Genomic DNA, 16,916 nt, shown 5'->3' with positions numbered 1-16,916 from the left:
AAATCTGGAAGACATGTCCACTTATCCTCAATCCATCACCATCATCCAGTAGGCAAAATGGTGGTATTTCTGTCTATTTGAAGGTTTGTGCACCACAACCTTTATTAATATAACGCTAAATTCAGATAGATAATATTCTCACGGCACTTTAAAAAGTAGGGCATCGCAACCATTGCTCTCATCTGTCCATCCGAATCTCTAATTTAATTTAATCAACCTTGTGGTAAAGTTAGCATCAGGCACAAACAGTATTCTGCCATGTAGTACAGCTGTGGAGTCCAGTGCTTCCTTTATGTGTATTCAACTGTGGGTCAAACTCAATAATCTCCAGAAATGCTGAAGATAGCAGGTACAGATTTAGTGTCAATGTCAGCATAGTTTTACTGCTGCAACCTATTTCATGAACAAATGTTTGGATTAGGAACAAAATCTGGAGCTCATAAGTAAGTCAACAGTAGAATTAGTTGACAACAGCAGTATTTTATAATATCCGCATCTATTATCTCAAATATTATTTCATCTTCCTGTTTTGGCCATGCAGAAGAGTTGAAAATCAATTTCATACTGGCGAGTTTAAATGAAAACTTCGATCAGCTTGCAATTTCTTTCAAATTTATTACTCAAACATCTGAAAACAGTAAAAAGTCATTTAAATTTCAACGCAACGCAATATTTGAATCGGTAAAAACAGTAACACGCGTGTACCACATGAATGGTTAACCGTGTGCTTTGTGGTGCATCACACAGGTTGTGTGCCTGCAGGATGAATCATTGCCTGTCTGATGTCGAAGACCTCTATGAGCTCCTGAGGGACCAAGAACAGAAAGACAATTAAAACACTGGAACTGTGAATAAAAGTGATTTGCGAATATGCATTTCTATAGTATTCTATAATTATGAGCAGTGACAAGAAATATTAGTTTATGGAAAATATTCTATACACAATCTTTCTGTATGCGTAGAGCCTAATATTTCTCAAGTGTTAGATGGCAGCTAAAGTCGTAACTGAAATATTTATTTAATCTCCACAATACTTATTCTCATTCTAACCCTTCCAAGCCCAGACTTTCTCACCCTCCAGCTTTTCGGGCTGATGGAGATGACACACTGATTGCGACTGTTTGATCCTCCAGTTTCCATGTCCACATCCCCCACCGGCGCTAAAACACACAATCATACTGTTCAATTAGTTACATTTCTCGCAAAAAATGCAGAACTACAAGTTCAACCCGCCCCACACATTGCCATCTTCGGCACCCCATCTGACTCGCGCTATTTTAACACCTCAGAAAAGGAAATGGTCATGTTCACGAGACGCCGCCTGCTTCTGCATTGGAAATCCCTCACCCCTCCCTCTATTTTCGCAATGGCTGAAGGATACAATGTATTTTCTTAGACTCGAGAAAATCAAGTACACTATGAGGGGCCACACTGATAAGTGTGCAACCGTTTCTCTCCTACTTCACAGATTTACAGGCTAGGCCAGACCAGTGACTGATTACCAGAACACCAAACATTTCCTTTTTTTTAGATTTTACATCCCAGGCAGGCCAGGACGGGGTTGCATGGATGCAAGGTTGTATGGATGCTGGGTCGGGATGGGTTTTCCTGGCTCTCCTTCTCTTTACCACAGCCTATGATGCGATTTGTACTAGCCTACATTGCTGTTTGACATCATCCTGTGAACACTGTATCCCTATGAGATCATTGCAATTTCAATCTACTTGTATTCTACTTGAGGGTCTACATATAAAGTTTAACAACAATAGCATTAGTAATACAACCTTCCTTCTTTCTCTCTCTTCTCTTCCCTCTTTCTGTATAAAAAAACATCTCCAAAATATCCTACAATTGTATGCGCAATGTCATGTAAAATGTTTGCTTCAATAAAAACAAATAGGAAAAAAAAGAATGATAGAATGACGCATCTTCTCACCGATACAAGGTAGCTTGTCGTCATCCAGATACATTCGCGCCAAACCATCCTGAGACAAAACACATGATGGACATGCAGCAGGTTAACAAAGACGCTCTGTACTACACACACGATGCTACACAGTTGCCCTATTGGAGACAGAAGGCGTTTGAATGAAGCTGGTTCACTGTGTTAAATCTGTGGACTATGTCCTACCTCTAAGGGGGCAGACAGGTTCAATCAATACATGAACTGGACTGTCCAAGGACGTGTCTATCTGTCTGCTTGTTTACCTTTGGTCAACATAATTAAGTGGAATTTGAAATGAAACTAGGTTTGACATGATCCAATCAAAGTGTCCATCAAAGTGTTGCACCAGTTGGCCTGATGGTGGCACTGTAATCACACTTTTTTCCATGGTTTCGTCAATAACCTGCTAAATTTCATCATTGAGATCTGTATGCATGCAAGATAACAACATAATTGGGAGGACTAGATGGCCTTGGTGGATGTATGCGCTCTATGAGGGGCCTTGTAGTTTGTTGTTGTTGCCATTTTGTACCATTTTTACCTTTAATGAAACAGGTAGACACAGCAAACTCACAACGTTTGCACATGAAAAGGCAGTAGCAGAAAAAAGGCATCTTTGCTGTGGATAGCCAATGACAGTGCCTTCATTTCTTACATGTGACATGATGTGAGCCTTTAGATCTGGGGTGGGGAACCTTAGATCAGGGGTGGGGAACCTTGGTCCCCCAATTGATCCAAAGGCTCATATCATCTGATCTAAAGGCTCATATCATCTGATCTAAAGGCTCATATCATGTCACATGTAAGAAAAGGTTCCCCACCCCTGCTTCAGCTGGGTTAGAAGGCGATGGCAGTTCAACGTAACAGCCACTTTAACTCACCCTGACCAGAAAAGATGTGTGGAAGATGTTCTCTACCGTCCGAGAGAAGGAGCTGGGGTCAATAACAAACTCATAATAGGATATTGGTGATGTTGCTGTGATGGAAACAGACAGGAGGTTTGTGAAATCTGCACATCATCGCTGAAATATCAACATTATTCGTGTTTAATATAAACTGACGTTCATCGTCGCGGTAGCCCTTGAGGTATCCCAGTATCCTCTCCACCTCCTTCTCCGTCGCCTCTTGATGGGACTCCTCCATTTTCTTCAGCTGTCAAGACAACATTCATTTGCAGAGCAGTAACAATTTGTTCAACATCAAATCAAACAGCATTGAAATACTGTTCAAGATAGGTGTCAGATATGTTTCCTAATAATTTGCCCCAAACTCAACATAGCTTATTATAGTCATTCCTGGCTGCAAAGGCATATTTACATGCATGCAGAGAAGTGTGTGTGTGTGTGTGTGTATAAGATTGTCTACCTGAGTGGGCATGATCCTTTTGACCTCCTTGTTGGGTGCCTTCCTTTGGCGCTCTATCCGTTGCTTTGGAGGAGGAGGCTCTGCATGGAACAAGCCCATCCTGAGGAGAGCAGGAACAGAAAAAGAGTGAGACAGAAATCACAACCCCAGAGAGAAAACATAGTAGGATGGAAAATAAATCCAGGAAAGTGCAACAATACTGGATTGGAGAATTTGATTACTATCTTGTCAATAATGTGTAAAAAGACACATGTTCCAATTTTTTTACCCCCCTTACCACATTTGTAAAATAAGAACAATGATTAAACGCTGTATGTTGCATACATTTACTTTTTCACTGTCATATCCTCCAGCTGCATTGCAACAACCAGGCTTACAGTGAATCCATACATTGACTGATGTATTCTTTGCTTTTGTGACGAGTACATGTGAGTGTGTGTATATATGTTTGTGTGTAAGCCACGGTGTGTACTGAAGGGTACCATCTATGACATCTAGGAGCAAGACATCATTCTCTTCTTTCATGAAAATATGAATAGAATGATTCTCTTTGTTTCAGCAAAATAAGTAGAAAACCCTCAGTTTGCATTTGTGAGCTACTCTCTCCCTCTCTCACACACTATATACAATCAGCAGTAACTCCACCGCCTCAGCAAAACACAGCCACTCCATCTCCTATAGCCGGTACTTCCCACTCACATGTAGTGGAAGGTGGGAGCTGTCTTGAAGCAGCTCTCTGCTCGACTGGCTAATCTGTCCCAGGCATCCTCAGGCAGGTAGCCACCAGTTACGCCTGCATTCTGCTGCACTTCCTGCCCTCCTTCCAGTCGGTTCAGGCCCATGAAGGACAACTGTTAAGAGAAGCAAGCCATCACAAGAAGATCACTGATGGAAGAATGAAGCTGTCTCTCTTCTGTGCACTTTTATGAATCCCTTGGCAGTCAAAATAATAAATAGCATTTGTGTATAGAGGAGTAAAATACAGTTAAAACACAATATACTCACAAGACGTTCAGCAAATACAAAGGTGTCGAAAGAGTTCTCAGAGAAGAGCTGGCTGGCCTTCTCCTTACCCAGGTCTGTGGCCACAACCAGGAGCTGGGCATCAAGGGCGGCTTCCCTCGCCTGACGCACTGCCAAGGAACACAACATCATCAGAAGGAGGAAGACCAAAATGTAAGGCGGAGTGATAAAAGATATGAAACAATTCATTACAAGACAATAAGAGAGGGATCCTTTCGAAATATACCATCTTTAAACAGCTTATTGGCCTCTTCCAAAACCTCTGTAAGTTTGTTGTTGGAGGGACTCAAAATTTCTTCTCGATTCTCTGGAAAACACAACGAGGAAATGCATCACACACTGTTCAGCATCAGCTACCAGTTTTACGTGGATTTGTCTGCCTTACTCACGTTGTACTGAGTTGATGAGGTCTCTGTATCTGCTTCGGATCTCTCTCCTGACGCCCGGGTCATTGTTGTCATCGTCCATGTCAGCATTAATGAAGCCGGCCGGAACGGAATCGTCTCTGTCTGAGGGTTCTCCTCCTCCTCCTCCTCCTCCTCCTCTTCTTCGGCCAGCAACTCCATTCTGTTTGGGAGTCTCTTCCTCATTGCCTCCGGCTCTCTTCATCTTTGGTCAGTGGATGAGCTGCGTTCGGAGAAACACCATGGGATTGTGACATTCCTACTTCCAAATCTGGCATGGGACTTGAATTGACGTCACCCTCTGTCTCTCTGTTTACGTGCAAGATAAAAGTAGCTGCTAAAAGGGGACGTCGCTACACTAGTGCTTACAGTTGGAGCTGCAAGAACAGCTTCAGCGCAGCTTGATAAAGATTCTTCTAGTGGGACGAAACAACGTTACTGCGTTTGTTTTGATAGCAGACATACCCGCCATCAGTGCACCATTCAGCTCCTCTGGCGCTTTGTGGTGGCCCAACGACTAAAACGACTTAAACATACACTTGTTCCCATACCATCAATTCACTAATCAAGCGACAATACTGAATATTTATAGATAACAATCATCAAAGATCATGGTTGAGAATGACGATGGCAGGCATTCTGTGTATGCTAAAGCTAACGAGACGCTGTCCAAACGTATTACTTTCAGTCTCGGCAAACTTCATAACTAACGCAAATCGGTCGTGTACCCGAGTTCTTCATTACACATTATGTATTCAGTTAGTACACTTAACATACATCTATAGCTGATACATTCAGGACGCACTAAAGGAAACTTCCTTGTTTTCTTCCGTGTTTCTTCTTCTCCCTATTCGTGATTATTGTGGTTAGTAAACAGCTAATGCGTGTATTACCGCCCCCCGGTGGACTGGAATGTGAACTGTACCTGGTGAAATTGAATTTTGAACATCTTGGAATTAGAATTGGGAATACTGTAAATTTTTGGGACAAATAAAACGTGGCCGCAGGTTTAAAAACAGTGTTTTAGGATTTGAGTTGGTATTTCAGATCCAACACACTTTCCTATAACTTGTAACAAAATAATATCGTCACCCTCTTAAAATAATTGCCTAAGTCATTTTTTTTCCAAAATGTTTTGCCTAAATCATCTCCTCATGATGCTGGCCACCTCTGGTAAAATTGCCTACATCCTCAGTTAAACAGATCATGCCATTCTACCCCTGATAAAAATTGTTAGTAAATATCATATATTCAACAAATGGTTCAGTGTTTTGTGTTTCCTGAAAAAGGCGATTATTTTTGTATTCTGCTTTGTGTTTCATTTGCATGCTTCATGTTTCCTCTCTGTATTTGAAGTCAGATTAGGTCCAGCTTTATTCACAGTGCATTTAACATGAATGTCTCAGTACAGTGATGCATTACATTACATTACATTACATTACATTACGGTCATTTAGCAGACGCTTTTATCCAAAGCGACTTCCAATAAGTGCGTTCAACAAAGGTAGATAAAAGAACTTCGGGTCACACTTGTATGCACACATACAAACATAAAGAAAAGGTTCCATCTTGTTCCTATAGGCTCGTCTTTGCAGGCCAGCTTTAATAAAGTATTGATTACCAGAACCATGACACAGTTTAAGCCTGATTTGGATGTTTTGATTTTGTCAAGGCATCTTCCACAATCAAGGCCCCAGTTCAATGCTTTCGCTATGTATGCCAAGGAAAGTTTGTACCGAAATGCTCCCAAAAAAGTATGTTTGCTTCAGGATGGCAACATCCAGGCTCCACGTGGAGACAGCTCTGAATCGTCTCTCTAGGCTAAAGGAGGGAATCTGAAACATAAACCAAGTCTCACTACAGTGAAAAAACCATGTGGCTACAACCTAAAACTGTTTGCTCTGCTCCGGGCAGTGCACCAATTTGCCACAACAAGCCCTCTTCCATGGCTGTCCATCCAAAGGTGTTGTGTTCCATGTGTCGATGTAGCCGTCCTTTCATTTCCATTCGAGTACATCTGAAGTTACACAGAATGTTTGGATTTGATGTGTCCCAGTGTAAAGTCCCTCAGTGGAGGTTGAGATGCTTTTGTAGAACTGCTGCCTTCAGTTAAGTTAAAGTTAGTTCTTTTCCAGGAAGTATCAGGGCTGCACTTCATTGACATCGAGGCTGTGCTCACCAGCCTGAGTGTCCTCATTCAGGCTATGTATTTCCGCATGCTGCAAGGACCCCTGGCCATTTTCCTCGCCACAGACTGAACTGACTGCCTCCTCAGATTGTTGGTTGAGAAGTACCTGAGCAATATACTGCTGGAAAGGAGAATGAGCAGAATAGCACATAAGAATCAGATATCCAGATTGATCTGAAGTCCTCGCAAACATTCATTTCATATACATGTTACATATTTTCTATGACTGTCATAAAATAAGCACATTCAGATACTCACTACTGACTTGTTGGTTACTGAGGTACCTACAACTTGCCCATTCTCCACCACATTCGTATCCTGGGGGTTGATCTGGGACAGAAGCAGATGAATGATGAAATTAGACAACATGAAAAATGGGCAAAAAGTGACTGACAAGTGTATTACCTTGTAATTGTGAGCACTCAGATATTTAAAATATCCAAAGCAGACGTGAGAGATGCAGATGAGGATTGTGATGATCAGAACTACGAAAGCGAACACGGACGTTGCTGCTGAAAAAACTGCAAAGAAGAAAATGTTGGGACTTTACCACACTGAAGACCAAGGTGCCAAAGCTAAACAATATTGGGAATGTCATAGGACACAAGCCAGTAGATAGAGCCCTCTTCTTACCCGAGCGAACAGTTGAGAAGAACAGCAGCCAGAAGATGCAGAGAATTGGAGCAGCCACCACCTGGTTGACAGCTCCAGAATGGATCTTCTTGTCCAGTTTTGTTGGAAGGTAGGCATAGTAAATGTTACACCTGTCTGCTGCGTGTTTCAGCAGCATATACGTCAGTCCTGCTCAGGGGAGAAGACAGTCAATGGACTCATTCCCGTGAGCTTGTTGATTAGCATGATGTAAATGATGGGACTCACCAAAAGGAACAATGACTGGGCAGGTGATGCTGTAGGTCATGACCACAGTGAAGACACACATCATCCAGGCGTAACCTTCCCCAAATGGGAACTCAAAGGCTTGGTGCTAGGGAGACACAATTTATTTGGTAAATACAAACAGTGCTTAAGAGGTTTCTTGCACTCATTAGGGTGGAACAAGTTAAGCCAATAGATATCCATTAACGTTGTGATTCTACAAGTTTCAAATGACATGTTTTTTGAATGCCTGCTCATAAGCACAAGATTCTTCTGAGGTCATACACGTTTTAAGGTAAGGAGCTAAGGAGTCAAACACTTATACATACAGGCTCAGAAATAATTTATTCTTAGCAAGGAGAAGTCAGACTAACCGCTTTGACGTTCCTACGATCGGCTGCAGAGCGAGCAAGAAAAAGGCGCATTGTGTACACGAAAAGTTCAGGAACCCTCAACAGCTCCATGGCACTACCGATGAATGCAGAATTAATGACATAATTCACGAAGAAAGCCCCATTGTCAGGAAGGAACACACACCTAAAGAACCAAGAAAAATATCATAGATTGAAGTCCAGACTTTAAACATGAACCCAGTTGACATATTCCCAAACAATTACTTATTTTCTGTTTATTTATACTGGTTTAGATTACCAAAAAGAAGCTACACAACATAACTTACATTTATAGATCTCATAACTCCAAGAGAATATTTTTTCTTTTTGAGGTTGACAAAACATTTAGCACCTTCTGCCTTGTAATTTATATAGATATATCTGCATGTGCACTTAATTATCATTATTATATTTATCATTATGTAAAATAAATAAATAAAACTATTCTCCTGGCTCTCTTTACTTGTCCAAGGTGTCATATGACTGTATTTTCAGTTATAGTGGAGATACGGCATACATGAAGTAGAAAACAAACAACAGTTATGCTCAGTTGTGGCATTGTGATTAACAAAGCAATCTTTGTGAAACTTACTCAAATCTCACTATCGCATCAGCCAAGAACCTTTTGTCAAAAAGCCAGCGGAAAAACAGATCCAAACTGCAACAATATAACACAATTATGTCAACCAAAGAAAGGCAAAAGCAACAAGTTTTAGGCCTACATATTATAGTTTCACTGCACAGTTACAAGTTGTGAACGAAAATGCGATACCTGGCGAGTCCGAAGGAGGGCAGCAACAAGACCATGAAGATTAAGAAAGTGTAACATTTATGCATTGTAGTCCTGCTTTCTACTGACCTGTAGAACCAACAAAAATAAATTCTTAAATAAAAAGACAAACTCTCTGAAATACAGTCATGAAAACTCAACTGGAAGAGAGAGAGAACACGACTCAACACAACATATTCAACTGCTAACAGCAGAAAGTGTACGACATACCGTGTCCAGTGTGATTCAAAAAAGGCAGAGAAGTATACAATGACTGGAAGCAGTACAGAGAAAAACCACATCAGGAGGGTGGGGAAGAACTGAGTGAAGATTGGATTCTGTGGGAGAAGAAAAGGAGATGAGAGACAGATGTGTGTTAATGATCATCAACTGTCTCCTTAAAGCTGTCTGAACAGCACTTACATTAAGATTCTCCGCTGATTTGGTAACATTGAACTTGTCAATGGTGGAGATGATGATGGCCGGGGTGGTGAGGAAGAAGAGGAGGAGGAAGAGAACACAGTTGATGATGAAGTAGCGGAGCCACCAGGAGACTCCTCCCACTGACAGATGCTCCCTGTGGAAAAAAGGTTATGCAGCGGTGAGACTCATGGACACAGCTGGTTTGTGAACTGATACTGAGACTTCTTCACACTGAGCTGTAGAGTTCCCACAGTGCATCTGTAAAGATAAAAGCTATAGGCTAATGTAACTGCTCTCTTTACCTGATGCATTTATGAAAATAAAACATAATAATTTATAACCAAAACCTTCAGCACCATAACCCATTGTTTGGACTCCAACATGTTCTTACCAGTAAACATTTTGTGGATCAGGAGCATAGCTGACTGACCAGTTGTGTGTTTGGAGGTGTGGACTGAGACTAGAACTCTTAGGACCCAGACGACAAGAATAGCCCTCACACTTGCAAGCATTAAAGTCTTTCATGATACTAGGAGGAAACAAATCATCAAGCACAGCACAGGACAGACATTAACAATGTGTCAGCACCAACAGCATTGGCATGACACAATATTGCATAACAACATTTAAAAAAAAGTACATTTTCTTGGCTTCTTCAAATATAAACTAATACCATAATCATGCATGTCTTGTTTTATTGTGACAATTCCTTAAAAGACCTGCAGGGCTTCAATTTCTTCAGGGCTTAATGGTAAACACAGAACCCTTCTGCATGAGTGGTAAGTTTTGATGAACTGATATTGTAACTATTCTTTCTTTGCTGTTGAAGAAAGTGAGTGAGAGGGGAGAGCATACAGTATATGTGATTTAGCCAAGATGGGGTGAGTTGGGGTGGCTGGGTTTCCTCTTCATGTGTGCTATTACTTATTATCATTATTTTATTTTCTAGGTTTATAAAACAATTTGCAAAAATGTATAACCGCATTACTCATTGTTACGTCATTTGATACTGTGTTCAATGGGAAAAAAAGGAAATTTGAATTGATGGGTTGTGAAACATACATGTTCATATTGTACTTACATAGAAGTCATGGTCTCATTCTGGAAGGTGACAAAAGCCATTCCTAATCGTTTGTTGTCAACCTTCTCTCTCTCCTTCCTATATTCAGCCTTTAGTTCCGCCGCCACCTTCGTGTAATAGCTCACTGCCGATTGCTGTGTGGAATATCAAAAGTAAGTCAGAACTGAAATACATTTATACTAATTGCCACAGGCTCATAAATAACACTTTCTATATAAACAAACACCAACTTTTCGCAACTTGTAAGAACATTTTCTGCATGAAGCTAACATATCTAGCAATTTGCCAAGGTTGATTTGATGATTTGTGTTATTACATAGAACATGGAAATTATTTTTGTCTTGAATTTAGATTGAATTTAGATTATAATATGAGGTCTGACCTGTTCTAAGCCATTGATGACACAACAGCAAATGCGTCCACATGGCTTTGGGTTGATCATGGTGTCAATGTTGTCCTTCTTGTGCAGGTCAATGAAATATTTCTTGCTGCGCTCTGCCTTCTTCCTACATGTACAAAATACAAAACTATGTTACACTCAAGGAACAATTTTGAGAATAGAAATGCAATGAACTGATGAACAGTTACAGTTACCTTTCAGAGTTCAGGTGCATCAGCTTGGCCACATTGAAACAGATACGAGCTTCCAGTACAATGCAGTTTTCATATGCCTGCCTACAAAGGAAAACCAGGGAGGGAGAGAAATACAGTTTGGCTCACGATTCAAAACCCCACCAACCCTGCTCATCTGGCTTCTGTTAAGGACAATTACAGATATAGGCTTGTCGTTGTTTGATCCCAGCCATAAGGGTCAAGACAGCTTCTTTTAACAGGAAGAGCCATGGTTCTCATACAGCTTAAGACAAATAGGCCCTTTCCATGAGGCCATAACTCCATATGTAGCATTTTGGTGTATCAAGTGTAGAGGAAATCACAGAGAAAGTTGTATCAGTACTTACTCAAAGTGTTGCTTTATGTCTGACTCTTCTGCATATTTGGAGATTCCATTGATAAATACAGTACGTTTAACCTGCATGAAGATGAACGAGGGCAATAATTATTAACAACATTCTGACATACAGTATTATGCAAATTCAGTTTAGGGTGTGTATGAAATCTGCTGAAACCATGCCCCTTACCAGGTCATCCTCCTTGTAGTGCATCTTGGAAGTGTGTCGTCTCATGCTGTACACCGTCAGTAACAGGTAGAGGAATGCAAAGGTGGTGTGGAGCCATAGTAGAGAATTACTAGAAAGGAGAATTCTGACAGTTAGTGAAGACTCAATATGAAGGAAGAAATACAGTGATGGTATAATTGTTACTTACTTAGCAGTAAGGTTTGCTATAGTGGTTCGCCCAAAACTATAGGCATTGTCTTCTCCAGGAAAAACACAACACACAAGACAGACACATGAATAAAACCAGACTTGTGTTAGACAGCAAACAAAAATTATAGAATACATTTTAATTCATGGGAGCTGTATCTGTACATTCTATTACTTATCACTAAGTGTAGGAGATCATTTATCAAAAGACACAGGAGGAAACAAAGCACAATAAAATCTACATTTAAATACCTCAGATTGTCAATTATGTTCAATACCTTTTTGTACAGAAAATTTGAAATTATGTATACAATTGCAAAGTTAATACATGGGCCCTTATTGCCTCAAAAACAGCAGCCAAGAAAAAAGTTTACTGTCAGCTAGTTTGATAAGAAAGCTGAAAGAATGAAATTGAGAAGAAAAGGGGCAAAATCATTATTTTCAAAACACTTGTTTGGTAAATTTCAATACACTCACCAAGTAGGTCGCCCGAGAAGTTAATAGGTAAGATGATCCCCACAGAGAGGATGCCCACCACAACCAGCAGGCCAATGACGTGACGCTGAAAAGACAAGTAATGAACGGCATCCGCGCCACACTTCTCCTTGAAATCTGCATCGCTAAAGAGACAACAAATCAATCAAAATCAACAACCAATCAGCATATGCCCACACACAGAATACTTTCATTTGATAATTTTAACCATCTCAAATTCTCATTCGAATCTAATATTGTAGGACAACTGACTCACTTGATGCAGAACACAGCATTTAGCCATGAGCAGAAGCCCTAAAACAGAAGACAACAGGGTACCGATAGCATTTGACCAATTTTCACATGGAAGATAATCAAATTTGTAAAAATTAAAAGACACCATTTCATGGTCGACTTACATTGTCTATCTGGTCAATGTCCACTGTGCTGGAGACTGAGGCGGGACGTTCAGTCCGCTCAGATGGCTCTGACTTCATGGGAGAGGCCACGCTGTATGCAGAAAAAGAAAATTCATAGCAGGTGCATAATGTTTAATAGGTCACGAAGAACTTACATCCTAGGACACTGGGAATTATAGTATAGAAAATGTTATGTAACATGCAACACACATGTGAAAACGCTCATCCTGAAATAAACAGAAAAGATTCATTTGAGACAGAAGACGTCTGTGCTTTACAAGAACACTAATAACAAATACAAGAGTGATAAGAAGAGAAGGAAAGGGAGAATAATAAGGAGCCTGGCACTGTTAAACGCCTGGAGGTGGAGCAAAACAAACACTACACCATCGAGCATGAGAAACAGGAGAAAACCCACAGCAGCCTAGGCAGAATGAACAAGTTATGAGTTAGAGTAACTTCAAAAAGGGGAAAAGAGAGAAGGAACAGATAACAATAGACAATAGAGACAACATACTATTCTCGTTGATCCACCTGACTTTCGTGCTGATCCATTCCCCTGATAAAAAGAGAAAGACAAAACAATCCTAGTTGGCTTAGGTGAACTCATCCTGGCCAATATGGATTTTAGTTTAGAGAAACCATAAGTTGTTTCTGTCCACTTGGATGTTGATAACCCAGGCCTCATTTGCATTAAGTATCTTCCTGGCCTCCTCCACAGTCAACCTAAGACTAGTTGTGATAGAGAAACCTTCCCCTGGGTCAGATGTAGCTCGGTCCCATATCACACTGTTTAATGATTCCACGAGGTAATGCAAACAAATATTCAATATGAGGTAGGTTTAATGCAATCTAAAAGCAGAGTACAAGTAAACCCAGCTGGTACCAAGAGTCTCAATCGAGCAACTGCTTATAATCCATTTCCTCACTGGTCCTATTGTGGGCATTAAAATGAGGCTCCTCCTTATCACATTTCTTCCAGACTTTTCCCATTTTCTCCAGACTTCATTATTTACACTTAGTCATCACTTAGTCCATTTTCCTACAGCCACTTCCTCAGAAGTAATGTTTTTTTTCCCAGGGCAGTCAGCACCACACATGTTTTCCCATCTCTTGCATAGACACTGTTTTGCAATACATCTGAAGCATATATATACACATACATTTACATATGAACTTCACTCCATTTGTCATTTTGAATATAAATATATATTTAAATGTAATTAAGCATCACATGCATCAGCCAGCGATAAATAAAAGACTATAGAGTATGGATAGTGAATTATTATTGCAAGGTATCTGTTGTATATTAACAGGCCTTGTTATGTATGCCAAATGTGCTAGCCGAGTTCTGGTTGCATGACGTTACACTAAAAAATAAGTAGCATTTTGGCTGCTCTCCATGACACTTTAACTGCTTAGTCAGAAAGCCCTGGCCCTTGCTTTTACAGATATAGGCTTACCTGTCTCCTGCATTAGTTACCAGTGCAAGACGCCCGTAGTCCCATGCTGATCTTCGCAAGATGGAAAATATTATCAGTATTCCCTGGAAGAGACAGAATAAACAATGGTTGTCAAATAAGCTTTAAGATCCCTTCATTCAGGAGACAAACCTGACAATTGATGAACAAGTATTACATAACCCTCTTTTAAGGTGTTCAATATTAAAAGAACATATAAATACATTCCTGGAAGCACCTCCCTTCAAGCATAATTCAGTCAAAGTTGTATAGCTGACAAAAAGAAGGTTGGTGGTCATTTGTAGTGGTCCTCAACCACTACAAATAAATGAAAGAGAGACTCACCAAGAAGCACAATAAGTTAAGGGCAAGGACAGTAGGCACCCCTTCAAAGGGCAGGCCCTGGAGCACTGTGCTAGGAATTCGGGTTGAGTAGCAGAAGTCCTTGGTGGTAGAACCGTATGGTAATGCTGGACAGCCCTCCTCGCCAGAGCATGCATGCGTGCCCGAGATGCTCATTATTAATATCAATAACATCATATTGCGACCCTGCACATAAAAAAATAACTTTATTTGTTTACCACATTTCATGCAAAGATGCTAGTCAAAGTCCTTTCACAAAACAAGATCAGATTAATATAAACAAAATACTAAAATGGCAATAGCAATAAGTAATAGAAAAGAAAATGGCAACCATATTGGATTATTGCCATTGATTTCTGGTCACACTTATCACAGGCCAATTGTACTACATGGGGTTCTCCATAATGAATAAATGTAATTGTCTTTCTCTTCCTACTGAAGTGACAGTCATGTTATGCTGCCGGTTTTGAGAAACACACAGTTTGAGTTCTTTGTTGTTGTTTGCAAACTAGCACTATCTTAACAAAACTTTATAGGCCAGGTAGAAATCATTTCAAAGCTAACAATGTTTACACATCAAATCGAATATAGGGTAAATATTTGATATACAACCCAGCCCTAGTGAGGGGGTGTTCGAGTCTTGCCTCGGCAACCCAACCAGGGTTGATCAAATCCCTACTTCTGTCCCAATAGCTAACACCAGCAGACCTCACCTCTAGATTCAAAGCCATCTAGTAACTCCCTCTGCCTCTACTACAGAACCTCCAGTGGATATACTGTCAAGATGCTATAATGATGATGTCATTCCCTCGGAACTGGAACCCTGCACAGAATCATTGACTTTGTGTAGAGATGATGTCTTGATAGCCTCCACACAAATGCCTATTGACATCATCCCTGCAAAAAATCTGTTCTATGACACAATCTCCATTGACACTCTCACCTAGGCAACCCAGCTGAGGCCTATCAAACTCCAACAGCACTTGTCCATGATCTCACCCTCTTGAAGTAGCCTTTGCCTACTCCATCACTAGGTCCTCCACCACGACCTTCTGCCTCAGACAGGAATATGCCACCTTCACTATAGAGGAGGGCCTCTGTTGTGTGTGATACCGCAAACTCTTCGATCGCTGATAGGAAGCTGCAGGATGTTCCGATTTCTGTAGAATGCCATGCTGTTCAAGTACCGAAGATGATCCAGCTACCTGTGGAGGTGGATGAGCTTTTTCTCCTGGGACTCCATCATGGTCATGGGGGGCGTATACATCAGCAGAGGCCACATAACTCAGGGGAGTATGGTGTGCGGATAGAGCCAGGCCTTGAATCTCAGGCCTGACTTCACCAAGGGAGACCAAGACTTGGTGGCTTTGAAACCTGTCCTCACCCAGATAATGAGCTTCTCTGAACTAGGCCATGTTTGGTTAGTGCCAGTCTGTTAGACAAGGCTGTAACAATATCTAAAAAAGACATTTAACAAACCTCAAATAGTCAATTTAATCTTACAGCATTTTATTTTGGAGCAGTGAATCTGTTAGTAGTAAGATGCATGTCTCCAATATTTAAATTGTCTATCTGACCCCAAACATAATTTAAGGGTAACTGGTCCTTGATTTCAAATAGATAGGTCCAACATTACTTTCTTTTATTCAGTGGAGATTCTTTTTTGAGACACAGAAAAAGTCTAGTCTGGAGTGTTTACCATGGGGGACATACATTGTATGTAATGTAGTGGCAGGATAGAAAGCCTGCTGGATAGGGGCCCTCCTAAAACTGGGCTGGAGAGCCCTGATCTGGCGGCTGGCCCGATGGTACCATTCCACAAGTCCTTGGTGAGTTATCTGTACTCCCAGTCGTCCACATCTGTGACGAGGTGGACAAGTACAGAGTCATCAGAGAACTTTTGTAGATGATAGGAGGATGAGCTGCAGTTGTAATGCCCCGTAATAATGTGTTGTGAAAATGCAAGTTAACCACTGAGAATTATTCATATATTATTATTCAAAGGTTGATTATACTGTATGGAACTCAAACACTATTGTTCAACATTAATGTCTATAACTTCTGGATCTGAATCGAGACAAACTTTTTTGTGCAGGATGCCATGACCCCTGACGTCACCGGAACCAATTCCACATGCATTCAAGATGGCATGATGATGACATAATTCCAACTAGATTGACGTCATTCCCACCAGAATTCATTAGGAACCACGGTGTTATATAAGCCTTTGCATCAAAGTATGTAATCGACAGAAAACCCAGCCAGTCCAGAACACCAACAGCCTATTATGGAGAAACAACGTAGACAACAGCAGCAGGCACACATGGCCGTCACAGGTAAAAGTAAAAAATAATATTCATATTTGCTTCATTCTTTCCCAGTCAACCAACATAACCATGTATATATTTT

General features: G+C 40.7%; 2 protein-coding genes across 3 annotated transcripts; both read right to left on the bottom strand.

Annotated features, from left to right (window-relative positions):
• Nucleotides 1-598: 598 nt before the first annotated feature.
• nsmce4a (NSE4A component of SMC5/6 complex) lies at nt 599-5,602 on the bottom strand. Of its 2 annotated transcripts, none has more exons than XM_076166701.1 (11): nt 5,203-5,489; nt 4,723-4,960; nt 4,560-4,640; nt 4,316-4,443; nt 4,010-4,161; nt 3,311-3,410; nt 3,007-3,097; nt 2,827-2,921; nt 1,937-1,985; nt 1,075-1,160; nt 599-805 (listed from the first exon to the last, which is right to left on the bottom strand). In XM_076166701.1, the coding sequence occupies exons 2-11, from the start codon at nt 4,940-4,942 to the stop codon at nt 740-742; spliced, it is 1,068 nt and encodes a 355-aa protein (XP_076022816.1). In that variant the 5' UTR covers nt 4,943-4,960; nt 5,203-5,489; the 3' UTR covers nt 599-739. The 2 variants fall into 2 exon arrangements, with proteins under 2 accessions (XP_076022816.1, XP_076022806.1); XM_076166691.1 differs by lacking the exon at nt 5,203-5,489 and adding an exon at nt 5,515-5,602 and having other exon boundaries at nt 600-805.
• A 1,276-nt stretch (nt 5,603-6,878) lies between these two features.
• Nucleotides 6,879-14,684, bottom strand: LOC143012628 (mechanosensitive cation channel TMEM63B-like). Its single transcript, XM_076165857.1, has 23 exons — nt 14,490-14,684; nt 14,148-14,230; nt 13,202-13,243; nt 12,685-12,775; nt 12,543-12,580; nt 12,269-12,411; nt 11,793-11,844; nt 11,606-11,714; nt 11,426-11,496; nt 11,061-11,141; nt 10,849-10,972; nt 10,467-10,600; nt 9,777-9,914; nt 9,386-9,539; nt 9,194-9,300; nt 8,966-9,052; nt 8,786-8,851; nt 8,176-8,338; nt 7,805-7,910; nt 7,559-7,726; nt 7,331-7,446; nt 7,184-7,255; nt 6,879-7,046 (listed from the first exon to the last, which is right to left on the bottom strand). Exons 1-23 carry the CDS (start codon nt 14,682-14,684, stop codon nt 6,879-6,881), a joined length of 2,508 nt encoding a protein of 835 aa, XP_076021972.1.
• Nucleotides 14,685-16,916: the final 2,232 nt, after the last annotated feature.

This window comes from Genypterus blacodes, unplaced genomic scaffold, assembly GCF_046128005.1.
Source record: "Genypterus blacodes isolate CSIRO-AG114 ecotype Tasmania unplaced genomic scaffold, CSIRO-AGI_Gbla_v1 ptg000012l_1, whole genome shotgun sequence".
NCBI classification, from domain to species: Eukaryota; Metazoa; Chordata; class Actinopteri; order Ophidiiformes; family Ophidiidae; genus Genypterus; species Genypterus blacodes.
This window is presented reverse-complemented; position numbering and strand designations above follow the sequence as displayed.